This window comes from Microtus oregoni, unplaced genomic scaffold, assembly GCF_018167655.1.
Source record: "Microtus oregoni isolate MIOR12 unplaced genomic scaffold, Mior012 000088F_ref0000325, whole genome shotgun sequence".
Classification (NCBI taxonomy): domain Eukaryota; kingdom Metazoa; phylum Chordata; class Mammalia; order Rodentia; family Cricetidae; genus Microtus; species Microtus oregoni.
In genome coordinates, this window is record NW_024544555.1 from 2,361,752 (window position 1) to 2,388,949 (window position 27,198).

At 42.0% G+C, this 27,198-nt stretch overlaps 1 protein-coding gene across 1 annotated transcript in view; it reads right to left on the reverse strand.

Moving 5' to 3' along the window:
* LOC121442233 (leucine--tRNA ligase, cytoplasmic) overlaps positions 1 to 20,593 on the reverse strand; it is a 51,844-nt gene extending 31,251 nt beyond the window's left edge. Inside the window, exons 1-12 of the mRNA XM_041643699.1 lie at positions 20,468 to 20,593; positions 17,250 to 17,374; positions 12,632 to 12,719; positions 12,015 to 12,095; positions 9,373 to 9,510; positions 6,438 to 6,599; positions 4,907 to 5,019; positions 3,664 to 3,727; positions 3,414 to 3,481; positions 2,954 to 3,179; positions 379 to 466; positions 227 to 303 (exon numbers count right to left, since the gene is read on the reverse strand). Coding sequence (XP_041499633.1) covers positions 227 to 303; positions 379 to 466; positions 2,954 to 3,179; positions 3,414 to 3,481; positions 3,664 to 3,727; positions 4,907 to 5,019; positions 6,438 to 6,599; positions 9,373 to 9,510; positions 12,015 to 12,095; positions 12,632 to 12,719; positions 17,250 to 17,374; positions 20,468 to 20,473 — 1,236 coding nt within the window. The 5' untranslated portion in view covers positions 20,474 to 20,593. The remainder of the gene's footprint in view (positions 1 to 226; positions 304 to 378; positions 467 to 2,953; positions 3,180 to 3,413; positions 3,482 to 3,663; positions 3,728 to 4,906; positions 5,020 to 6,437; positions 6,600 to 9,372; positions 9,511 to 12,014; positions 12,096 to 12,631; positions 12,720 to 17,249; positions 17,375 to 20,467) is intronic.
* Between the last annotated feature and the right edge of the window lie 6,605 nt (positions 20,594 to 27,198).

Here is a 27,198-nt window from a genome sequence, read left to right on the forward strand (position 1 = left end):
TGTTCGGCAGTGCCCACTAATATGCTAAATTTAAAACAAGGACATGGCTGGGTGGTGGTGGTGCATGCCTTTAAATCCCAGCAGAGGCAGAAGGATCTCTGTGAGTACAAGGCCAGACTGGTCTATAAAGTAAGTTACAGGACAGCCAGGGCTACACAGAGAAACCCTGTCTTGGGTAGAAAAAAAAAAAAAAAGAATAAAACAAGGACATGAAGCAGATACTTGCTTGCTTTTTCTTCAGGTCTCTGAGTGCTGCAAGATCATCCGGCGAATCAGAAGGAACACTCGTGACCACACCAGTGCCTTAAGAAGAAAGAATGAAATTAACTAATACACCAGAATGCGGTTAACAAAGCCATCTACCAGCAAAATCTGTACCTTTATCCTCCTTAATGGTGAGCATAGGGAGAACGTAGACCACCTTATAGCATGTCAGCGGTGCAGAAAGTGCAGCCCCAAGGATCTCCTGCATAAAAGAGGAGTGAAAAAGGGAATAAATATAACTGCAGTGACAAAAAGTTAAATAAATATTCAAATTTTAAGGTCCAGAGGCTCCTACTGAAAACCATACAGGAATAAACTCTGGAGATCTACACCTGCACAAAATAGTTGCTGTGGCTAATGTCATGATGTTAGACAGTTGAAAATCACAATCACTTTAAATGTTCTCACATCAAAACTGAGAAGTCTGAAGTACTGTTTGTTAATGACTTTACACAGTCATTCTAGCATGTATATACACATTTTAAACATCATGTTGTTCCCATACATGTGCACAACTTCTCCACTAAGTAAACAAAATAAAATACACAGAAAAAGTAGCTGGGCAACGGTAGCACATGCCTTTAAACCCAGCACGCAGAAGGCAGAGGCAGATGGATCTTTGAGTTCAAGACTAGCCTGGTCTACGAGATTAAGTTTAGGACAGTCAGGGCTACACAGAGAAACCATTTCTCAAAAAATAAAAGAAAAGAAAAAACAAAAAACAAACAAAAAAAAAAAAAACAGAACCACTGCACTAAAGCTTTCCATGACCAAAAAGCTAGGTAATAAAAGTCACATCAAGAAAACAGAAATCAAGCCAGGCGGTGGTGGCGCACGCCTTTAATCCCAGCACTCGGGAGGCAGAGGCAGGCAGATCTCTGTGAGTTCGAGACCAGCCTGGTCTACAAGAGCTAGTTCCAGGACAGGCTCAAAAAAAAAAAAAAAAAAAACCACAGAGAAACCCTGTCTCGAAAAACCAAAAAAAAGAAAAAGAAAACAGAAATCTACATATCTGTCTAAAAGGACAGTTATAAATAAATTCAAGTTGAAGTGAAAAAGATATTCCTATTGCCTCAAAAAAATTAGAGAATGCAGAAAGAATGGGCCTATTCTCTATGTGTGTCTCTCTCAGTCTCTCTCTCCTTTTGTTCTTTTGTTTGTTTGTTTTTTTAATGTCTCATATTTCATTCTGTAGCCCAGCTAGCATAGAACTCACAGTGATCCTCCTGCTTCCGCTTCCTGCATGCTACCCAGCTCTGACCTGTACTTGTATGAGACAACAAAGGGCCTGCAGCTGTACACTTGTTCTGCACCATTCCGTTTTATTCCTTTGTGTGGGCGTGTGTGTGTGTATGTATGTGTGTGTAAATGCACACATGAGCTACCTTTGTAGAATTTGCAGTCATATGGGTGACAGCTTATACACCACAGCAGTTTTAAAGGCTGAAATCAAAGGCCTATTTAAATACCATGGCGAGAAAGGCATTAAGAACAGGAAACAGAAGCTGGGAGCTGGTGGCGCACACCTTTAATCCCAGAACTTGGGAAGCAGATCTACATAGTGAGTTCTAGGATGCCAGGGAAAGAGACCCTATCTCAAAAATAAATAAATAAATAAATAAAACATACAAAAACAGGAAACAGTTCTTCAGATGCTTATGGTCCTGTAAGCAGCCCTATGAAACTTACTAGATCTCTCTCTCTCACACACACACACACACACACACACACAAAATGAAAGTAGAAGGGGGCTAGTTGGGACTAGAAGGGGCTTATTGAGAATAAGAGGGGGAAGAGAGGGTAAAGAGGGGAGTCAATATGATTGAAATACATTATGTACATGTATAAAATGGCATAATGAAACCTATAATTATATATAGTTAAGATATGCTAATTTAAAAACAGCAACAACCCCGTGGCTGGTGGTCCAGCCTAAAATCTCATCTGTCAGGAGACTGAGGCACAAGAATCACAATTTCAAGGAGATCAGAGGCTGTACAATAAGTTCAAAGTCAGCCCGGGAAATTTAGAGGAAGCATGTCTCAAAGTACAGCATCTGGGGCACGGCTCAGTGACTGGGCACCTGCAGCACAGCTCAGTGCTTAGCATGGGTAAGGAGCAAATAGGAAACAGGTGGGCAACACAGTGGCTCACAACCATCTACAAAGAGATCTGGTGCCCTCTTCTGTCTGCAGGCATACATGCTTGCAGAAAACTACATAAAAAAAATCTTAAAAAAAAAAAAAAAAGAATAGCAATTATCATAGATGAAATCAAGACAGAGGCCCCTTTGGAGGAGTGTGGATTCAGCTTGGCAAAGCCTTCTGAAGAACCCTGACAGTTCTGTGCCTTACAAAATACAAATATGGGGCTGGAGAGATGGCTCAGAGGTTAAGAGTATTGGCTGTTCTTCCAGAGGTCCTGAGTTCAAATCCCAGCAACCATATGGTGGCTCACAACCATCTGTACTGAGATCTAGTGCCCTCTTCTGGCCTGCAGACATACATGCAGGGAGAACATTGTATACATAATAAATAATTGAATCTTTATAAAAAACAAACAAACAAAACTACAAATGTCCTGCACATATTATCTCATGTGTGCTCTAATTATAGTTTTCTGATATTTTTTTCAAGCTCCACTTCCCTCCAATTTCACAATAAAAATCGAGAGTTGCTCCCCAACTTACCTCCCCCATTAACTCCTTCACAACAGGCACCACTCCATTGTGCTTGGTGAAACCTTGGTACGACATATTCCTGGCAGCTCTCTGCGTGCAGATGAATATATCACCATTCGCTGTCTCAAACCCAATGTACTTCATATCAGGCCGAACCCAACAGTTGGTCTGTCCAAACATAGTCTCAGGTCTAAGGGTAGCAGCTACCAAGAAGATAGTTTTCCCTTTCAGACCACTAAAAAGAAAAAGCACATATTTATATTAAAATTGTGGCTTCCCTCATAATCATCTGATTGTTCAGAAATGATCAATCAAGCCAGACATAATGGCAACTTCAACCTCAGTACCCAGAAGGCTGAGGAGAGAGCACTAGGCTGCGAAACAAAACCCTGTCTCCAAGAAAAGAAGGGAAAAAAAGAAAGAGAAAAAGAAAAAAAGACCATGAAACAGTAATTTTTAGCCAACCTACCTTAATTTTGATGGGTATGGTTCAAGCACCTTCAGTTTGACTAGGGTGTATTCCTGAGGTCCAACGCCCTACACAAAGAAAAACGGGGAAAATATGGATTCACCCTGATGACCTATGCAGGAATCCACTTCAGATTTATGACATGGATTCTTGCACATAGGAATAATTCATCCTTCCAGCAAAGAGAGTACCAGTGGTGTGGCCACAGTAAAGGGTATTACAGTGGCCACTCAGTAGTCCAGATAATCACCTCTCCAGTTTGTCTGTCATGATCCATGCAAGGCTGTCCATCTTTTGGAGAATAAATGGTGTACCTAAAAAAAAAAAAAAAAAAAAGCAATAAGCAGAAAACACTGTTATATTTTCAGGTTACATCATGAAGTATCAGCCAGTGTCACTAATACCCTACAAGCGTGAATTATAGGTGACACCCTTAGCCAGCCAGTGTCTAAATTATGCATGCTTTGATGAGCAGTTCTGAAACGGAGCTATTGACATCTCCTTCATGAAAGGGAGCACTAATGAAAACTGTGGATTAGCCTTAGCCTTGTAGTAATGAAACATAAGACCATAAAATAAATTCACGTAGCCGGGCAGTGGTGGCGCATGCCTTTAACCCCAGCACTTGGGAGGTAGAGGCAGGCAGATATCTGTGAGTGTGAGGCCAGCCTGGTCTACAGAGCGAGTTCCAGGATAGCCAGGGCTACACAAGAAACCCTGTCTCAAAACAACAAGAACAAAAAAAGATATAAATTCATATAAGTTGCTTTTATTTGATCTACATAATAAAGGAAAAAATCTTAGCAACTTATAGAAGTATAAGCTAAAACACAAATAAAATAATCTTGCCAGTGGTTTGCTAGGAATACTGAAAAGAATCATTCCCTTCTCTCGGGTTCTAGCTGTCAAAAACACAAAACAGCTCAGAAGTCAAGAAAATTAGCAGCAAGAAAGTGGGAGCTCAGTGACCAAACACATGTCACGGGGTGCGAGCCCCGAGTCCAACACAAATGAAACAGAAAAATAAAAGACACAGAGAAACCCTGTCGCGAAAAACAAAAAAAAGGAAGGGAGGGAGGGAGGGAGGGAGGGAGGGAGGGAAGGAGGGAGGGAGGGAGGGGGGAGGGAGGGAGGGAGGGAGGGAGGGAGGAGGGAGGGGGGAGGGAGGGGGGAGGGAGGGAGGAGGGAGGGGGGAGGGAGGGAGGGAGGGAGGGAGGAGGCAGGGAGGGAGGGAGGGAGGAGGCAGGGAGGGAGGGAGGGAAGGAGGGAGGGGGGAGGCAGGGAGGGAGGGAGGGAGGAAGACACAGGCAGGCACGATTAAAGGACAGCAAGAGATACAACAGAACAAGAGAGTGATGAAAAAGGAAAAGACAGACAGATGAATGGGTGGATGGACAGATAAGAGAGAACATGGTGAGATACAGACACTGAATTGCAATGCACTGCAAGAATTATGATTTTTAGTTGATTACACTGAAATAAAACAAACTCACCGCTTCCCAAATTTAATTTTGTTTCTTTCTCTTAATGTTAAAAACTGCCACCTGACAAAAGAATCATAGTAAGGATTCACATCCGTGGTGATGAAGGAACGCCGCCAGTCTACCTAGAGAAAGAAAAGGAAAAGATAATTTTTATAACTAGGGATTCCTATGAGTCAACTATTTACCTTTCTACTATTTATCCCAACTTAACATTAAATCAACTATTAAAGAAAAAATTTCCAGTTCCACCTCTCTCTCTCTCTCTCTCTCTTTTGAGACAGGGTTTCTCCGTAGCTTTTGGTTCCTGTCCTGGAACTAGCTCTGTAGACCAGGCTGGCCTCGAACTCACAGAGATCCACCTGCCTCTGCCTCCCAAGTGCTGGGATTAAAGGCATGCGCCACCACCGCCCGGCTTCTCTCTCTCTTTTTTGAGACAGGGTTTCTCTGTAGCTTTGGAGCCTGTCCTGGAACTAGCTCTTGTAGACCAGGCTGGCCTTGAACTCAGAGATCCACCTGCCTCTGCCTCCCGAGTGCTGGGATTAAAGGCGTTTGCCACTACTGCCCAGCCAGTTCCACATCTTAAATTCATATAAGTCATTGCAATAATTTGTTTAATTAATAGGTTTTATTTTTTTTTTTTTTTAGAAATATTAACTTTGTTTATTTATTATGTATACAATGTTCTGTCTGTGTGTATCCCTGCAAGCCAGGAAAGGGCACCAGACCTCATTACAGATGGTTGTGAGCCACCATGTGGTTGCTGGGAATTGAACTCAGGACCTTTGGAAGAGCAGGCAATGCTCTTAACCGCTGAGCCATCTCTCCAGCCCAATTAATAGGTTTTAAAATACACACACTTGCTGAGCAGTAAGAGCACATGCCTTTAATCCCAGTACTCAGGAGGCAAAGGCAAGAGTTCTGTGAATGTGAGGCCAGCCTGATCTACAGAGGGAGTTCCAAGACAGCCAGAGCTACACAGAGAAGCTGTTTCAAAAAACAAAACGAAACAGAGAAACAAAAAAATACACACATGTTAGTTAACATATAAGATTTACAATAAATTTAAAGAAATACTTAAATAATACAGTCAACATACTTGAGTTAAATTTTGGTGTCTTTGTATTCTTTAAATAAAACCCCTTTCTACCAATTGTTAATAAATATATTCTGATGAGACGAATGTTGAAGGTTTTCTTACTTGCTGCCAGTCTAATAACATCTGGATTTTTGGTGACATTCAGCCAGAATATACTTTTGTAAATTTATTTATTTATTTATTTATTTATTTATTTATTTTTGCTTTTTCAAGACAGGGTTTCTCTGTGGTTTTGGAGCCTGTCCTGGCACTAGCTCTTGTAGACCAGGCTGGTCTCGAACTCACAGAGATCCGCCTGCCTCTGCCTCCCGAGTGCTGGGATTAAAGGCGTGCGCCACCACCGCCCAGCTTACTTTTGTAAATTTAAAAGTTGTCCCATATCTTTTTGAACGATACAAACGTAAGTGCCTTTCACTGTCTCTAACACTGAGGGCTACGGCATACCTTTAACCCTATTTTCTTCAGATCTTCAACAGCCAGTGGTGGGAAATACTCAAGCCAATGTTCTGCTTCAGAAAACTTCACTATGTCTTCCTCAGAAAGCCCAAGGGATTTCATAATGTCCCACTGGTACTTAGACGATCCTGCTTTGGCAGCGGCTTTGCTCTGAAAACAAACACAAACTCCAGTAAAGCACAGCCGACAACCATTCAGCATCCCAGGACCACAGTAACTTTAATTCCATAATCCTATTTGGTGATTGTGTTTCTTTGTGAAAGAGGGTTTCACAGTGCAGCTCTAGCCAGCCTGAAACTCGCTATGCAGACAGGATCTCTCATAAAGGATCTGCTGCTCTGCTTCCCGCAACACTGTTGATGGATCAGAACACCACAGCAGTACAGATATCAGGATGTGCACCAGGAAACGGACACCAGAGATAGAAGATGAAGGAACCACTCAACCACCATCACTGCGGTCTTAGCACCATACTCTCATTTCCTTTCTTCTAATAGTACACATGCCCTTCTTAGCGCAAAATAAAAAAATCACTTCATTTTATTTATATGAAAAACCATCAGGTGACTCCAAATTAAAGGAGTTTATTTAATGGTTGAAATTTTGGTCCCCACTTTAACCATAAGAAACTTAATTCCCCATGTAACAGCATTAAAAGGTAGACTCTTAAAGAGATTCTGCCCTCAAGAGTGTATCATTGCTGCACCAAAGAAGACAAATCCGGCCTGTCCTGAACATGTTACCTCCTCTCTCCCTCCCTGTCTCTCTTTCCTGTTCTACTACTATTTCTTTTCCCTTCCTTCACAGACAACACAGCAAGAAATGCCTTATCAGGTACTGAACTCTCAACATAAGCCTTCCCAGCCTCAGTGGGCCACTAAATTTCTGGTCAGTATAAATTACCCAATCTGTGTTGTTATCACTGCAACACAAAAACAGACAGGACTTTTTTTGACAGTCAATAAAATTTTTTTAATTGGTTTTTCGAGACAGGGCTTCTCTGTAGCTTTGGAGCCTGTCCTGGAACTAGTTCTTGTAGACCAGGCTGGCCTTGAACTCACAGAGATCCACCTGCCTCTGCCTCTAGAGTGCAGGATTAAAGACGTGCACCACCACTGCACAGCAACAGTCAATAAATTCTTTATCTGAACATTACTCCATGTCAAAAGTCATAGAAGTTAATAATGTAGTGTGGATTCTAGATTGGGTCTTATTCTGTTAAATTATTCACTTTTACTTTATGTATATTTTACCTGCATGTATGTATAGGTACTATATGTAGACTTGGTGTCCACAGAAGTCAGAAGGCATTAGACGAACTCTGAGTTGTGGATGGCTATGAAATACCACATGTGTGGGTACTGAGACTCATACCTGGATCCTCTGCAAGAGCAGCTCTTAACTGCTGAGCCATCTCTCCAGCCCCTGCACTCCCACCCCCCGTTTAAAGCAGAGAAAAGACATTAGGAGAAGGATGGGTACAACTTCAAATACAAGATCAGCAAGAGGACTTAGTCAGTATGGGTGCTTGTGCACAGACCTGACAGCCTGACTCTATCCCTACATCCTACAGGATGGCAGGAAAGAACCTACTCAGAGCTGTCCTCTGACCTCCATAAGCTTGCCCCTGCCTCTCCCCTCAACACACACACAATTTCTAATGCAAATACGGGAGGCTAGCGAGATAGCTCAGCAATCAGGAGTGCACACTGCTGTTACAGAAGACAGATTCAGTTCCCAGCAACCACATCAAGCTGCTCTCAACTGCCTGTAATTCCAGTTCCAGGGGACCCAACACCTTCTAGACTCTCTAAGTATCTGCACATAACAAAGACACACACACACAAAATTAAAAATTAAATCTTTTAAAAAATGAAGTCCTCTTTTTAAAACACTTCAGATGAACTCTACAGTTTAGCACACAGCACTGAACTAACGTTAGCTGTTTAGGTAGGATGATTGTATCACAGTTACAGAGGGTAAAGAAGAATAACGTTAGGGGAGGTGGACAAAGGTTATGCTGGAATGCTGCACTATCTTGAAACTCCTTTAAATCTAAAATACATCAAATTAAAGTGAAAAGGCAACAATAAAGCCAGACAATATTTTGATTTAATGTATTGATTCTATTTTTATGTAAATGGGTGTTTTGCTTGCATGCATGTCTGTGTACCATGTGCATGTAGGTACCCAAATAGGCCAGAAGAGGGCAGCAGATACCCTGGGATTGGAGTGACAGATAGTAATAAACCATCATGCAGGTGCTGGGAATGGACATGGGTTAACAGTGCTGTTAACTGCTGACCTGATGGATTTTTCATCTTTGTGGATGTATGTAAGATGTATGTTGGGGCTGGAGAGATGGCTCAGTGGTTAAGAGCATTGCCTGCTCTTCCAAAGGTCCTGAGTTCAATTCCCAGCAACCACATGGTGGCTCACAACCATCTGTAATGAGGTCTGGTGCCCTTTTCTGGCCTGCAGGCATACACACAGAATATTGTATACATAATAAATAAATAAATAAATAAATAAATAAATAAATAAAGTAAGATGTATGTTTATGGGTGCATGCTCAGCAGTATCTATGGTGCACATGTGGAGGTCAGGACAACCTGTCAGCTTATTTGAGGCAGGATCTCTGCTGTTCAATACTGTGAGTCCAGACTAGCTTACAAGCTACTGGGGATTCTTCTGTCTCTACCGCCCTTCTCACCAATGGAGTGCTGGGATTTGGAGATGTTGTGCTTACCTAGAAAGCTCATTACCCACTGAATCATTTAAACAGTCTTGATTTGACAGTTTCTTAAAAACTACCAAGTACGCTTCATGTGCCAGGCACCTGCCAGTGCTGGGTATATATACAATTAAACCAGAGAGGTGGGAACGTCAGGCAAGACAACCGAAACGTAAACAACCACCAGACCTTTTTCCCTTTGGCTTTATCCTTCACTGTTATATCTGCAGGTTTAACGCTACTTTCTTCCTCTTCCTCTTCTTCTTCTGGAAAATCAGGAGGGCAGCCATACAGCTCTATTTCTCTTTTCAGCTTGTCAGCACACGCCTACAGAACAAGAACACAAAGAGCCAAGTTCAGAACTCAAGGAAATAAACTGTTTCCAAGGTCAACAAAAATCAACTTTCTGAAATTGCATGTAACATCTACACACAAATATTATAGAAAACCCAGATGATGTAAATCACATGCCTCAAAATCCTATAACAGAGTTTGTATTTTATTCAATATGTATAGTGCTTAATGTAGCATCCTGACACACCAAACAGCGGAAATGAAAAGATACATAAAACAGAGGATGTCATTTTGGATAACAATACTAATGGTTTCTCATTTTGAAGATTATCTTTGTAGTGGAAGGTAAATTCTTACCCTCTGTTAGTAATCAGCACTCCTGAGAGGTAGACAATAGACACTGACATGAAGTGATTTATCCAAGGTTATAAGCTAGCAAGTTACAGAACTGGGCTCTCCACCACAGTTCTTCCAAGCTATCCCGTAAGTTCACTCCCCAAAACAGAGAAAACATCAAAGAAGAGTTTCAGCTGATAAGTAAGTACAACTAGAAAGGTACTACTGGCACATACAGATGTTCTGGAGACTGAGGCAGGGGGATTACGAGCTCAAGATCATCCTGGGCAATTTAACAAGACTATATCAAAATAAAAATTAAATGAAAAGAAATACAGATATAATTCAGGTTAAGAGAGACTGTCTACCTGGTAAAGCAAAGCCCTACCTAAAAGTCCAGTACTGAAAGGGGAGAGTCACCAGTATTGGGTTTGAAGACGTGACCCAGTGTTAGAGCACTTGGGCTACCAAGTGTAAGACCCTCAGTTCAATTCCAATGCCACATACACATATAAAAATGTCATCATTTGGGGCTGGAGAGATGGCTCAGTGGTTAAGAGCACTGTCTGCTCTTCCAGAGTTCCTGAGTTCATTTCCCAGCAACCACATGGTGGCTCCAAACCATCTGTAAAGAGATCTGGAGCCCTCCTCTGGCGTGTGGAGGCAGAAAGTTGTATAAACAAATCTTTTTAAAAAAAAAAAAAGTCATCATTTGCAACCACAAATGTGGTAATTAAAATAAGCCAATATCACCAAAAGATGCTAAAACCACTAGGCTACTGAATAATAGGCCATTCAGAGGTTCTGAACATAGTCCCCACAGACTACTTTCTAATTACTAAAGACCCCTTAGAATGAGCAACTCTGTCATGTATTAACTTAGTGTTACTAAAATGGGACAAGCTGCCATCGTCTGCTATTGATGTGACACAATAGGAAGTTTATGCCTCATCAATATACTAAGTATTCTTCTCAAAGTACCTAAATTCAAGCATTAATGAACATCATGTCAGACAACTAAAACGTCTAAAGCAAACTACATGTGAAGCACAGCCCACAGGAGAAAATGTAAAACTGCAACCAGGAGAAATGTGGCGATATCTTGTTTGTACAAATGAAGCTTGCCTGAAGATCAAAGGATGGAGCTAGTCATTAGTTAACCATAGAGGTCTGGAGGTTTGTACAGACACACAGGAAGTGATATGGCAGGGCAGAGAGAGGAGGAGATAAGGTGGGAGGAAACAGGAACTCAGCCTCTTTCTGGCTGGGAAGTTGAGTAGGTAAGGTGGCTGTGGTTTGGCTCCTTCATCTCTCTCGTCTATGAGCATTTTCCCTTTACCTGACTCTGGGCTTTTATTATTAAGACCTATTAGAACTCATGCTACATTCTGGGGCTCTGAACTCAAGTCACCAAGTTTACTTAGTATGATGGTACGTATAAAAATGGCCCCCATATGCCCATAGGGAGTAGCACTATTAGGAGGTGTGATCTTGTTGGAGTAGGTATGGCCTTGCTAGGCAGTGTGTCACTGCAGAGGCAGGCTTTGAGGTCTTATAAACTCAAGTCTGGCCAGTGTGGCACACAGTTTCCTTCTGCTGCCTGTGGATCCAAACGTAGAACTCTCAGGCTACCTCTCCAGCACCATGTCGGCCTCATGCCGCCATGCTTCCTGCCATGATGATAAAGGACTAAATCTCTGAACTATAGGCCAGCCCCAATTAAATGTTTTCCTTTATAGGAGTTATGATGGTTATGGTATCTCTTCACAGCAATAGAATCCTAAGACACTTGGCAAGTGCTTTACCCTAAGCTATCTCCCTAGTCCTTTAAAGAATTTTTAAATTAATTTTCACTATAACAAATTTAGCTCATTTCATAAAATACTTTAATGTAAATGGCATGAGTGAAAAATCCAATTCCAAAATCATAAATCAGGTATTCTTCTTTACTCTAAGCTCAAGAGTAGAAACCAGGGACTGGAAAGATGGCTCAGAGGTTAAGAGCACTGATGGCTCTTCCTGAGCTCAACTCCTAACAACCACACGATGGCTCACAACCATCTATAATGGAATCTGGTGCCCTCTTCTGATGTGCAGACATACATACAGATAGAGCAATCATACCTAAAAAATACATGAATAAATTTTTTAAAAGTTAAGGAAAAGGAAAGAGTAGAAGCTAATCCTCTAAGCAGTCTTACCTTAATAGGCATGCCAGTACAGTGTAGCCCAAAGGGAAATAGACAATTTTTTCCTTTTAATCTCTGGTATCCTACTGCAAACTGCAGGAAGAAAATCAAATTTAAATTATAAATATAAATGGCAGATGTACACAAAATGCTAACTTTGGGGTGGGGGAGACAGGGTTTCTCTTTGTAGCTTTGGAGTCTGTCATGGAACTTGTTCTATAGACCAGGCTGGCCTCAAATTCAGAGATCCTCCTGCCTCTGCCTCCCGAGTGCTGGGATCAAAGGCTTGCGCCACCACCACCTGGCAAAATGCTAACGTTTGGCAGCACTAACTTCCCTCTTCCCAGCATTAGAACAGACATTTTGTCACTGCAACATTCTACTTCACTATCTTTTTTGTTGTTTTTAACCAACATAGAAATTTTTAACATACACATGTCCAGAACCCTGAACAAATACGCACATGACATGGAAACAAAAACATAAAATTTAAGGTATAAAAATTATTCTTTAAAAGTATTTGAATTCCCTTAAGAGGAAATGAATTTTATACGTGCAATTTTTTTTCAAACTGGTATTTAATATAGACCCTCCCTATTCCAAGTTAGTAATAAACACAGGAGCTTTACCTCACACTTGGATAAGGAAAACGTGTGTCCCAAATGAAGGCGTCCGTTCATGTATGGATATGGGAAAGTGACAAAGTATTTCCCCTTGCTGCAAAGTAATCATATGAAAAAGAAAGTACAAAAAAAGAAAATGTTAAATTTCTTTCACAACAAACGATGGGACGGAAAGGCTGCTGGGTCATGCAAGTACTCTGTAGCAAGTCTAGTTTTTGGAGGAGCTGGACAGATGTTGCTGTCCTCTTGCTGCTCAAACAAGAGAACCCACATGATAGATCACAATCTTCTGTAACTGTTCCAGGGGATGGAATGCCCTCTTCTGAACTCTGCAGGCACTGCTGGTATACTTACATGCTCATACACATTAACACATATATACATACACATTAACACAAAAATAAAATCTCTTTTAAAAACAAAATAAAGAGCCTGGCGGTGGTGGTATGTGCCTTTAATCCCAGCACTCGGGAGGCAGAGGCAGGTGGATCTTTGTGAGTTCGAGGCCAGCCTGGTCTACAAGAGCTAGTTCCAGGACAGACTCCAAAGCTACAGAAAGGGTTCTCTCAAAAAACAAAAAACAAAAATTTAAAAATAAAAAAATAAATAAAGTTTAGCTACTTAAAAGATAGCAAGTTTGGGCTGGACAGGGTGGCACATGCCTTTAACATGTAGTAACTTTAACATGTAGTACCCTTTAACATGTGGTAACTCAGGAGCCAAAAGCAGGTGGATCTCTATGAACTTGAGCTGTGCGTGGTTCATACAGAAAGCTCTAGGTCTAGGTCTAAAGCCTAAGGTAAGACTGTCTGAAAAAAAAAAGATACTAATTTTATAAACTTGAAATTAAAAGCTCTCCAAAACTTAAGATAAATTTGATTTTGAAAACATCATACATTCATAAATGATATTATGCAATAATCTCCTTGATCTAGGGATGTAGCTTGATGGTAGAGCACTTACACAGCATATATGAAGCCTGAGTTAGACCACAACAGCACAGAAAAGAGATAAGTATCTCTGTCACAAATATGAGAGGTTTAACTCAGACTGAAATATGTAAGTAACAATGATATCATTTAAAAATTAACATTTTTAACAATCTGTACTGCTCTAACATTTATTTGAAAAAGTGAGATTCCAGCCAGGTGGTGGCACACACCTTTACTCCTAGCACTTGGGAGGCAGAGGCAAGTGGATTTCGGTGAGTTTGAGACCAGTGTGGTCTACAGAGTAATTTCCAGGACAGCCTCAGCTGTTAAACAAAGAAACCGTGTCTCGAAAAACCAAAAGAAAAAAAGGGGGGGGGGGGGAGTGAGATTCCTTTTTCATTAAAGATACACACAAAGCAGCTTCAAGTTCCTTGAGAGACGTGTCCTAAATATCACAGCACGTGCAGTGGAGAGACGTCCTAACATCACAGCACGTGCAGTGGAGACGTCCAGATATCACAGCACGTGCAGTGGAGACGTCCATATATCACAGCACGTGCAGTGGAGAGACGTCCAGATATCACAGCACGTGCAGTGGAGAGACGTCCTAACATCACAGCACGTGCAGTGGAGAGATGTCCTAACATCACAGCACGTGCAGTGGAGAGACGTCCTAACATCACAGCACGTGCAGTGGAGAGACGTCCTAACATCACAGCACGTGCAGTGGAGACGTCCTAACATCACAGTACGTGCCGTGGATCATCTTATTGAAAGCTGTTTCTACTCTCAGACTATCTTTCTTTTTCACAATAAGTATTTGTAACCTACGTATTATATCACACAGAATAAATGGTGCATTTGTTAGTGTTAATTTTTCAGCCAGGATGGAAGGCAGAGGTAGGGGGATCTCTGTGAATTCAAGGTCAGTTTGATCCAGACCAGCACGGGCTACATAGTGATATCCTGTCTCAATAAAATGTCCACTTTATTATGCCGTATATTTACAAATAACTGAGCACTTACAAATGTACCCTCCAAGTTATAATTCAGTGAAGCCAACCATATGTGCTCTCCCCACAATGGAAAACCAATAACCTTCAGTTAGCTTTTGCCATTCTCTTCCTTTTCCATAGTTTACAAGTATGGATATATTCTTCAACAATATATCACTTAGTGTGGCTCACTCACGAATTTTATTAAAGCACAGTGTGTTTCATAAAGACTTTTGAAATTTAATCTTCACAATTTTCATAAATTTCTTCAACAAAACATCATATCTCAACAGGTCATTCTTTTACTGACCCATTATAGTGGTTCATTTCTTTCTTTTTTTTTTCTTAAAGAATTATTTATTATGTATACAACATTCTGCCCGCACGCCAGAGGAGGGCGCCAGACCTCAGTACAGATGGTAATGAGCCACCATGTGGTTCCTGGGAATTGAACTCAGGATCTCTGGAAGAGCAGGCAATGCTCTTAACCTCTGAGCCATCTCTCCAGCCCCAGTGGTTCATTTCTTATTAAACTGATTTAATGTGGACTAAATTCTAAAACCAAGCAACAGAATAACAAACTGTAGTTTAAGGTATAACAATACTGTATGCTAGCAATTTCTCTTTCACTTTAAATATAGCACACTACATGCATTCCATTGGAGTTTACCTAAGTAGTAAGTAAAGATGATAGATCTTTTTTTTTAATTAGTAAGTCCTAGAAACATCTACAGTTACACCTTAAGTTCATCAGCTCTTAAAAACCAAGCTAGTAGGGGTTAAGAGCACTGGTTGCTCTTCCAGAGGTCCTTTGTCCAAGTCCCAGCAACCAGATGGTGGCTCACAACCATTTATGAAATCTGGTGCCCTCTTCTAGCCTGCAGGCAAGCATGCAGGCAGAACACTACATACATAATAAATCTTTCAAAACAAAACAAAACAAAACAAAAAAGCTAGTCTTGCCTGGTTAATACTTGGAAGGACAAAGCCAGGAGTGCCTTTAATCCCAGCACTTGGGAGGTCAAGGCAGGGTGAGTTAGAAGTCAACCTGGTCTGCATAGTAAGTTCCAGGACAGCCAGAGCTACATAGAAATATCCTTAAAAAATACTTGGAAGGACAGAAGTATGAAAGAGTCACACCCTGTGAACTCTTATCAACTTTGAGAACTTTACTTAGCCTCTCTGTATCTGCTTCACCATCTGCTACATGTAGTTTAATTTAATTTTTTTTTTTTTTTTTTAGCGGGTTGAGAACAGCTTAGTTAGTTGAGTGCTTGCCCAGAATACACAAAGTGCTGGGTCTGATCCCCAACACCACATAGATCAAGCACGGTGACACATGCCTGTAATCCTAGCACTTAGGAGGAGGCAGAGGATCAAGTCAGGTCATTCTCTGCTACATAGCCAAGTTGGAGACCAGACTGGGATAGTGTGAGACCTTGTCTCAAAACACAAAAAGGAGCGTTCACCTTAAAAAGCTATTAAGGAGCTAAGCAAGGGACTGGAGGTGTTCAGTAGTTAAGAGCATCTGCTGCTCTTCTATAGCCCACAGTTTAGCGCACAGCACCCACACAGCAGTTCACAAGCGTCGGTAATTCCAGTCAAAGGGATCTGACACTCTCTTCTGAGCTCTGTGTGCACCGTGTGTCCACATGGGGCACAGACATACATGCAGGCAAAACATCCATAAACATTAAAAAGTAATATCAAGTAAACATAATAAAAATCCTTAGGATTCAATGAGACTATGGTATGTTTCCTAGCACACAGTTAGTTCACAGTTAGCTACTACCACACACATTCTCTGCCTCCCAAGTGCTGGGATTAAAGGTGTGCACCACCATGCCCTACTTGGACAATGTCAATATATATATATATATATATATATATATATATATATATATGGGTATGCACATTAATTTAACATATTGTAACATTCTTTTCTTTTTTTTTGTTTTGTTTTGTTTTTTAAGACTGTGTAGTCCTGGCTGTCCTATAATTCACTCTGTAGATCAAGTTGGCCTCAAACTCAGGGATTCACCTGCCTCTGCCTCTTGAGTGCTGGGTGCTGGGATCAAAGACACGGACACCATGCCCAGCAACTGTGGCATTCTTCTGGAGGACGATTACTTTGCTTTTGTTTTCCCTCCAATAATCACTGTCTACAATTTGCCTCAAATTATCAGTTATAATTTGAAACTAAATTATTAGTTTCAAAGCAATATAGTACTTATAAAATAAAATCAACAAATAGAGTGACCCTTCAAAATTTTATTCTATATTGGAGGTAATATCAGTAAGAATCTCTAAGAAAAGGCTTTCTTTTTATCGGCCAATAAATACAAAACTTCAAAACATTTTCCTTTGTCAAAATGTGAAAAATAATAACTTAAAAAATCTGTAAGGGCTGGTGAGATAGCTCAGCAGACACAGGCTCAAGGTCAATCTTCAGAACCAACATGGTAGCAATCAAGTGATTCCTGAAAGTTGTCCTCTGAATATCACGTATGTACCACACTTGCAAACACACAAAAATAAATGTGGTTTTTTTTATCTTAATGTGAACAAAATCTAAGAATTCCATAGAAAGAGTTCGACTTGAGTACACGGGGGAACTCAGCTCCTCCAGCCCACTATACACACTGTCTCACTTCCCTCTCCCTAGGCAGATGGGTGTGGGGATCGTCACCGACTCACCTGGTCTGCTTCTGCTTCTCCAAATGAGATGCATTGACTTCAAACACTTTCTCAGCTTCCCATTTCTGCTGGACTTCTTTCTCGATCTTCTTCAAGAAGTCTACTTTGGCTGTTCCTTTTCTTTCCTATTAAATACAAAAAGAGACAGAATGGCTTGCTTTAAAAGAAATAAGAGCCGGGAAAGCAAGTGCATGCCATAATCCCAGCACCTGGGAGGTGAAAATAAGAGGATCAAAATTCAAGTGCACCCTCAGGCAAACTGCAAGTTTGAGACCAGCCTGGGCTACCTGAGACCCTGTGTGAAAAACCAAGAGGGAAAAAAAGAAGTCAGGCTCACAAAAAAAAAAAAAAAACTGAGCTGTTCACTGACAGATCAAATTCTTCAAGCCTACCTTAAAATGTAAATGAACAATATTAAAAATTAGTTACTGGCCGGGCGGTGGTGGCGCACGCCTTTAATCCCAGCACTCGGGAGGCAGAGGCAGGCGGATCTCTGTGAGTTCGAGACCAGCCTGGTCTACAGAGCGAGTTCCAGGACAGGCTCCAAAGCCACAGAGAAACCCTGTCTCAAAAAACCAAAAAAAAAAAAAAATTAGTTACTGAACCCAGTAGGAACGGTGCATTCAGGAGGCAGGGCAGACGGATCTCTGTGAGTTTGAGGCCAACCTGGTCAACAAGAGCGAGTTCCAGGACAGGCTCCAAAGCTACAGAGAAACCCTGTCTCGAAAAAAACAAAAAACAAAAAAACTGAATTCTGAGGTCCTGATATCTGTGCCAGGTTTTGCTCTCAGGGGCTCTCTGGTGCACTGTAGGATGTTTAAAGCATCCGTGGTTTCTTCTCAGTAGGTACTGATAGTACACACCTGGTTGTGACAATCAGGTCTCCAAGCCAGGCCTGGTGGCACAGAACTGTAAACCTAGCTACCTGGAAGGCAGAAAGGACAACAAGTGCCAGCCCTGTGTGGGATGTAGAACAGGTTCAAGGGCAACGGAGCAACTTAGCAAGATTCCATCACAAATTTAAAAAAGTAAGTATCAAGAAAGGGAGAGCTGGAAAATTGACTCACAGGTTAAGAGCACGGGATACTCTTCCAGAGGACCTGAGTTCAGTTCCCACCACCACACAGCCAGCTCACAACTGTCTGTAACTCCAGTTCCAGGGAGTTCCAGATCCAGCACCTCCTTTGGCCTCCACAGGCGGCAGACAAGCACAATATACAGATACACATACAGGCAAATACATATCTTTACAGTATTCTGCAGTTCATTTATTTTGCTTTGTGGTTTGGGTTTTCTGTTGTGGTTTTGTTTGAAAACAGGGTATCGCTATATAGCCCTGCCTAGCCTAGAACTCACTATGTAGGCCAGCCTGCTCTCAAACTCAGAGATCTGCCTGCCTCAGAGTGTTGGGATTAAGGAGGTGTAGCACCATAGCCTGCTATTCTGCAGTTATTAGGACACTTTTGTAAACATCATCTCAATTTTACAACCCTGAGAAGCAGGATAAACTGTGACTCCCATTTTCGAGACAGCAAATCTGAACTTGACAGCAAGCCAGCAAATGGTGAAAACCGACAATACCACCCATCATCTTACTCCAATTTCTGTTTTCCCTTGCTCTGTTGCCCATATCCTGGCTCCACCAGTTCCTAAATAGAGAACCAGGACCCTAAATAAGTTCTATCCTGGCTTTCAGTCTGACAGTGCTCCTGATGCTCCCATCTATTTTTGGCACAGGTCTTTTGTAAACCACAAGGTATTCCATGAATACAAACTATATTACTTGCGGATATTTAACCTTGCAGGGTAAGAAACACACACACCACCAGAATAAAACAGAGAAATTAGTCCCTGCCTCTTTTCTTGAGGTTTTTCCTACCTGGCTCTCTCCCTAACACGATTTCTCCCACAGTGATGGGTATGAACAGCCATGGAGGTGGTCACTCCAAAAGATTTTACTACTAACTAGAAACAGTCCTTTCAAGGTGGGTACGCAACACAATGGCAGTTTATTTGCCTACCATGTGCAAGGCGCTGGGTTCAATCTCCAATAGCACTTCCACAAAAAGGAGGAGAAGGAGGAGGAGGAGGAGGAGGAGGAGGAGGAGGAAGAGGAGGAAAGAAAAGCCATGATCTGAAGAGCACAGATGAGTTACTTTTATGCCAGATACAATATTGCACCGCTGAAACCCAACCCCCTTTAAGGTAAGAGGCAGAAAGACTCAGAGATAAAGCTATACAGTGAGTTTCAGGGGTCCTGGGCTACATAAGACTAAGACCAAAAAGAAAAAAAAATTCTAGCGCCAAAAATTCTTCAACCCTATAGTAACCTTCTCCTGATAATGGGGTCCCTTTTCCGCCAACTCTTAGCTTGCCAGTCACCCAGTCCCATCTTCTCACTGCCTCTCTGTACCCATCGTTGCTTCTGGTTCTGGCTACTCTGCCATCATTGTATTACCTGGAAATACCCTGCCCAGTCACCTCTGCTCCTCCACCTGGGTAGGTGAACGTGGCAGGAGGAAAACCCGACTGTCCTCTAAACACGTTGTGACTACCAAGCTCAAGAGGCCTCAAGGAATACCTCTAATTCCTGAAAGTCATCGCTCCCTCCGGCTTAACTATTCAATTTCGCCCCCAGTACTGGAGAATGAATTAAGGGCCTTGGTCATGCTAGGTTAGAGTTCTACGACTGAACTACTTCCCAGCCCTTTTCACTTTTTATTTTGAGACAGTCTCGCTAAGTTATTCGGGTTGACTTTGAACTTTTTCCACGCCTACGCAAGTCTTTAATTTTCGGTCCTCCTGTCTCGGTCTCCAAAGTAGCTGAGACTACTAGACCTGTGCCACCGGGTCCAGCTGCTTAATTGTAAAATAAAATATATTTAAAAGTCAGTGCTTCAGAGACACTAAACACATTCTCAGTGAGGTGCCCGATTGTTGGAAACGTTTACATAGTCTTCTCTACCTCTATTTTTACTTAAAACACGACGAAATTCCGTGTTTGTAATTTAAGTAGTCCGCGTAAAGTGAAGACGCTGGCTCAACTAGAGAGAAAAGCAAATGATTCTCCAGGAAATCGTGCCTCCAGCGAAGGAAAGGAGTCTTTCCGAAAAGGGTGTTTCCCTTCCCGGCGACAGGCACATGTGGGGAGCCCCGAATACCCTAACAGCTGGGTTTCAGGGCCCAAATCTGAGGATGCTCTTCCCGCCCAAACTCACCGCCATGGTGTCGCCCAATTGACTCAAGATCCAGCAGAGCGGTCCCGGTGATATCCTCAGAGAAGTAGCTCCAACTTTTCCCTCCCACTCGGGGAATCCTAGCTTCCCAGGACACCAAAGCACACACTTCACACTTGCTGAGGCAATCGCACAGCTCGCAGAGTACAGCCGGGCGCATCTCGAGGACAGCAGGGAGTTGTAGTTCCCAGACCATGAGTACTGAGGTACAACCGGCGTCTCTGAACTACAATTCCCAAAAGACAACGGGATACCGGAAATCAATCATAGCCCACTCCCAGGTGACACCGGCAGTGATGTCACCCTCGTGTTGAACTACAAGATCCGTGATGCAGTTCAGGATGATGGACTGCCGCAAGTGAGCTCTAAAGGAGGTGGAGTTAGGAACGTGAACCCTCTCACCCCATGGAGCCGTCTGTCTGTCAGGATGCCAGAACGCGGAATTGATTGCTATTCAGTGACTAAGGTGCTAATTATGGCTTGCCACCACGCACAGGTATTTATTAGCACCAGTAGCATTCAACAGCTCAGCTTGTAGATGTTTAATAGCACCAAATAATCTGCACCTTTAGGGAAGAGATCAGAAACGCACCTGTTCTCTGAAGCTTGGCTCAGGCCACGCCCAAGCCACATTTCAAGTACTCATCATCTATGACTGCCATATTGGTTGGTGCAAATATACTGAAAAATTTCCATCAGCACAAAACTATTCTGTCGAACAGACCTGATAATAAATGGCTTTTACTCTTAGAGTTCAGATTTGTTCATATGTTAATCCATTAATCTAGTAAACACTAAGCGTCTACAAAGCACTTTAAGAGGAGCGAATAACTGAGACGTGCTACCAACAGTTCTGAAGAATTTTTTTCTTAAGTAGTCGTAGACAAACTTTAATGATGGTGTAATACATGCCTGGCGTATGATACAAGTGTAATAAAAAACATGGTTGGATGAAAGAAAGAAGGAGCCTTAGGCTACGAAGAAGAAAGCTCTGGCTTTCTCAGTAAGGGCTGCACACACAAAAGCATTCACTCCATCACTTTCTGCACCTTCTTTTAACTGGCAACAATTTATAAATCATTTTTTTGTTTGCTTGTTTTTTGTTTTTCGAAGACAGGGTTTCACAGTGTAGCCCTGGTTGTCCTGGAACTTGCTTTGTAGACAAAGCTGGTCTCAAACTCACAGAGATCTGCGAGCTTCTGCCTCCCCAGTGCTGAGATTAAAGGCGTACGCCACCACTGTCCAGCTAGAAATCACTTCTTAACACTATGTCTGGGTTAAATGACTCCTGGAGTGTCTTGTTCTTTCTCTCCCTTTAAATACATACATGTATGTATGTATGTATGTATGTATGTAATTGCCTGTTTATCACCAGACTTCAAGCTTCATGGTAATAGGAATTTGTCTAGCAGTATCTCTAGCACATGGTAGGTGTGAATAGGTAGCACATGAATAAGTGAGAGAATCTCATACTCTACAGCTTTTTAGAACTGGTTATGCTTTCCTGTAACAATTGTGACCTAACCTGAACTATTTGTCCTCCCAAATCGCATTGGTAACTGAAATCTTTCATGCAGCAAATACTTACTAAGCACTTGACATGACCCTGACATAGAACGAGAGTAGAGCAGAGAACCACAAAACACATAGATGCTGTCTTCTAGCACCTATCATTAATAAGCATGAGACATGAAAGCAGAAAGTAAACAAATGATTTAGTGAATGCAAACTGTGCAAAACCACCTACATGCCTCCACATTTATTTGTATTTCCTATTCAAATGCCTAAAAATCTATCTTTCTAAAGAGGAACTAGAGTTAAGTGCTTACCTAGTATGTGCGCAGTCCCAGTTTGACCCCTAGCTCCACCAAAGAGGACAACAGTCATTTGGATTCATTTCATTCCACTCCATTCATCTAGCATCCTTTATGTACATGATGCTCTCATGCTGGAGAGACACTTAAACAAGATAGAGATAGCTGTGTCTTTCATGGAGAGTAAAGACTAAAAGGAAAAGGCAGGCATCAAACCAGCAGGGGCAATGAGAGCCCACTCAGGTTTTAAGCAGGGGAGGTACATGGTCCTATTTGTGTGTTACAAAAGAGAAAAACAGAAAAGAAAATAGTGAAGCTGCTACTGTTGTCCAGAAGAGATGGTGTCTTTGACTATGGAAGTGTCTGTTAAGAAGAAGGAAGAAATTAAGAAATAAAGTGTGGAGAGTGGAAGAAGTCCTGAGTGGATGAAGTCCTGAAGTGAATGTGTGTTGTTAGCATGGACGTGATCACATCGAGGACTTCAACGTCTTAGCCCCACGGAAAAATGTCAGAGCCTCCCCTCCTCCAAACATGAGGCTTAAAGAGATGATAAAGCTTTCTGTGATGCCTGTGCAGAAAGCATCCATCGACACTTTCTGCCATAGGTATTTACGATCTGAAGACAGCTTCCCTGCAGAACCTGTACCTACCAAGATTAGCTAAATCTGCCTCCTTGTTCAGCTGTGTATAATAATCCTGCCTCCTTGTTCATCTATATGTAGTGAACATGGTGGGCTACCAGCGTGCTTCAGTCTTTCTAACACAGGAGTCCAGTCCACTCAATCCCCGCGTTTCCATAAATGTGTGTCTATGTGTTTATTTTTATTTCTTCTTTCCCTGGGTACCCCCAGTCAAGCCAAGTCCCCAGGAGCCAAGCAAGAACTTCAAGGGGGGGGGGCTCAATGATTAAGAATATTTGCTACTCTTTATTTATTTTTGTTTTTGTTTATTTGTTTTCTTAAGACAGGGTTCCTCTGTGTAGCCTTGGCTGTCCTGGAACTTTTTCTGTCTACAGACCAGGCTGGTCTCAATCTCATAGAGCTCCTCCTACCTCTACCTTTTGAGCACTGGGATTAAAAGGATGTGCCACCACCACCTGACTTAATTTTTGAGTTTTTTGAGACCTGTTCTTGCTAGTTAGACCTGGCTGTCCTGGAGCTCAGTATACAGACCAGGTTGGCCTCAAACGTAGAGATCATCCTGTCTATGACTCTGGAGTGCTTGGATTAAAGTATTTACTACAACACTGAGGCTTTGGGGGGGCTCACAGAACACCAGGAGTCAGTTCCTAGCACTCACATGATTGCTCACAACTCTCTGTGACTCCAATTCCAGGGGATCTAACACCCTTTTCTGGTGTCTGAGGGCACCAGGCATGCACATGGTACATAGGCATACATACAGGCAAACATCTATGCACATCAAATTTAAAAAAAAACAAAACAAAGAAAGTTAAAATGTTAGTGAGTAGTAACATGACTTTTTGATTGGGAATTATTGATTCCATGCTAGACCATGTGGTCTACCCTCTATCAGTTAATGCAGTTAGAAAGGTAGAACTGTGGATAAGAGCTACAGCTACAAATCAAACAGATCAACGTCATCATTTCCTGAATGACCTCAGGAAATTCAACTAACTACTCTTTAAAGATAATAATAGCATGTATCTCATCAGATTGCTAAGAAGATGAAAGGAGTGATGTTTGTATGGACCCTGTTTCTGTATGCACGTGTGTCTGTAAGCATTTTTAAATGCTAGCTATTTATGGCATTAAGAACACGAGTCTAAAAACATTAGTCCTATTTAATAGGGAAAAGCTTTACCTGTGCTCCTAAGAATCTTTCCCCCAGCTTAATTGAGCTGGTTATGATCATATAATTGCGTGGTATACTTTTTTCTGATTGGCAAACCATATACTGCTCATACTTCAAAACTCTGAATAGAACTCAGTTTCTCCCTGTCTTTCCCTCCTAAACTTACCCCGCTGGTTATTTCATTCAATTTAGTCCACTTTCTAAATTTAGATCCGTAAGGCTATAATTAATTTTGGCTTGTCTTTGAGTCCTTCTGTGTTGTTTTTTAATGTCTATTTTACCTAACTTCTCTATCTTGAAATGACAAGGGATTGTGAGGGAAAGATTGCATGCAGTTCTCTCAGGATAGCTGCCCAGGTACATGGTACTCAGTGAGTATTTCACAATTAGACAGCTTTAGTTTTTAAATGGTTTTCTTCTCTTAGATTCATGTTCTACCTTTATCTTTAGACTTCTCCAGTTATTGTACACTGGCCTCACGAGGCAACCCAGGCTGGCCTCCGGATCACTTTGTAGCCAAGGCTTGCCAAGAAGACATGGTTCTCTTGCTTTGACCATCCAGGGACTAGGATCACAAGTGTGAATCATCACACACAGCTGAACATTTTTTTTTCATGATCCAGGCAATAAGAAGAAAAATAGAAGGAAGAATAATCCTTTTAGAACTCACAAGTTTAGTTGATGACAGCATTATTTTGTGTGCAACTTCCAACACAGCTCATGAGTCAGCTGAGTTTTGGGGGTGTGTACAGTGGTTACATTTATGGGCTTTGGAATCGGGTGCCAAGGTCTGAATTGAGGCTTGTCTATCTCTGTGACTTTAGGCAAGTTCCTTCAACCCAGGACCTCTGAGTCCTCAATGTAAATTGGAGATAATGATCATACTTACTTCCTCAGACTGCTGAGAAAATACGAGCTCATACCACACGAGTAATATTTACCAATGCCTGGTACGTAGTTAAGTGCTCAAGAAATATGGAGGAGGCAAGCCAGCAAGAACAGTAAGTACTACGGAAAGCCGGTTTCATCAGTTATGGAAAACTCTAGACCTGATTGCCACAAGCTGGGGACAGTCATTAGGTTAATGGAGAGTGCTTTTTATTTAGACAAATGCAGCTAAGTTAGGGAAATGATCATTCCCAGGCAGAAAAGCTTGTCTACATTTCTTTTGACGTCTAGGAACTAGGAACTAGTCACTTACGCAGTGACTGCAGACTCAGCATCTGCAAGGTGCGGCTGCCATCTTCAGCATTCCACAGAGCACCGAGAGCTGTGTCACGGGCTCCTCTGGGCCATGTGACACCTGAGCCATTAAACATTGCTTTCCCATCAGATGCAGTGGTCCAGTGTGGCTGTCATCTAGCAAGAAGATTGGAGGAGGAAATGGAGAGTCCTAGGCCAGTCACGGCTACAATGCTAAGACTCAGTGTTAAGATGAAGATAAATCAGTGCATGGTGACACAGGTTTATAAGTTCAACTACTCAGGAGGTCAAGGAGGGAGAATTGCAAACCCAAGGCCTGCCTGGGCTACACAGCAAGCTCAGGACAGTCTTGGCAACTTAGTAAGAACTTGACTTAATATCTAAACGTTTAAAATGGGTTCAGATATATCTCGTAAGTAGCGAGTCCCTAGTTCTGTCTCCAAGACTGGGAAGAAAGGAAAAAAAAATCACCTTTTGCCACCTAACAAATTACTCTAAACCTTAATGGTAACAAACCATTTATTATCTCCCAGAGTTCCTGTGGGTCGGGAATTTGGAGTACCTTGTTAGTGTAGGTGCTGTCATGAGTGCACTGTCAGACGGTGATGAGAAATACAGCTGGGGCAGGAAAGCAGTGGGTTTGCTGTTGTTTGGTTTATGTTTTTAGACAAAATCTTTGTATATAGCTCAGGTTAGCCCAGAGCTTTCATTCCTCCCCCATCAACCTCCAGAATTCCGGAACGGGCATTTGCCACCACGCCAGCCCTACAAACCACTCCTTAAACCCATTTTTCCCCATCCCAGGCTGGGTGTGTAGGCCAACACTTTGGTGTCAATCTTGACTCACATATGTCTTCTTCTTTTTTCCCTTTTTTTTTTTTCGAGACAAGGTTTCTCTCTGTCTCTTTGGAGCCTGTCCTGCTCTGTAGACCTAGCTGACCTTGAACTCACAGAGATCTGCCTACCTCTGGCTCCCAAGAGCTGGGATTAAAGGCATGCACCACCACTGCCTGGCTCATAGGTGTCTTTTATACCCAAATGAATCTGTCTTTGAAACAAATTGACTTGATCTTCAAAATACATCCATAGTCCAACTGCTCACCGTTCACCTAGTACAAACTTCCATTCTCTTTTCTTGCTGACTTCCCTACCCCCACTTCTGCCTTCTCTAGTCTGACAGACATGAAGCAGTCATAGCGGCCCTATTTTTTTTATTGATTTCTATTGAGCTCTACATTTTTCTTTGCTCCCCTCCCTGCCTCTCCCCTCCCCTTCCACCCTCCCCCAAGGTCCCTATGCTCCCAATTTACTCAGGAGATCTTGTCTTTTTCTACTTCCCATGTAGATTAGATCTATGTAAGTCCCTCTTAGGGTCCTCATTGTTGTCTAGGTTCTCTGGGATTGTGATTTGTGGGGTGGTTTTCTTTGATTTATGTTTAAAAACCACCTATGAGTGAGTACATGTGATAATTGTCTTTCTGTGTCTGGGTTACCTCACTCAAAACGATGTTTTCTTGCTCCATCCATTTTCCTGCAAAATTTAAGATGTTGATATTTTTCTCTGCTGTGTAGTACTCCATTGTGTAAATGTACCACATTTTCCTTATCCATTCTTCAGTCAAGGGACATTTAGGTTGTTTACGGGTTCTGGCTATGACAAACAATGCTGCTATGAACATAGTTGAGCACATCTCCTTGTGGCACGATTGAGCATCCTTTGAATATATACCCAAAAGTGGTATTACTGGGTCTTGAGGAAGGTTGTTTCCTAATTTTCTGAGAAATCATCACACTGACATCCAGAGGGGCTGTACCAGCTTGCACTCCCACCAGCAATGCAGAAGTTTTCCCCACAACCTCTCCAGCATAAGTTGTCATCAG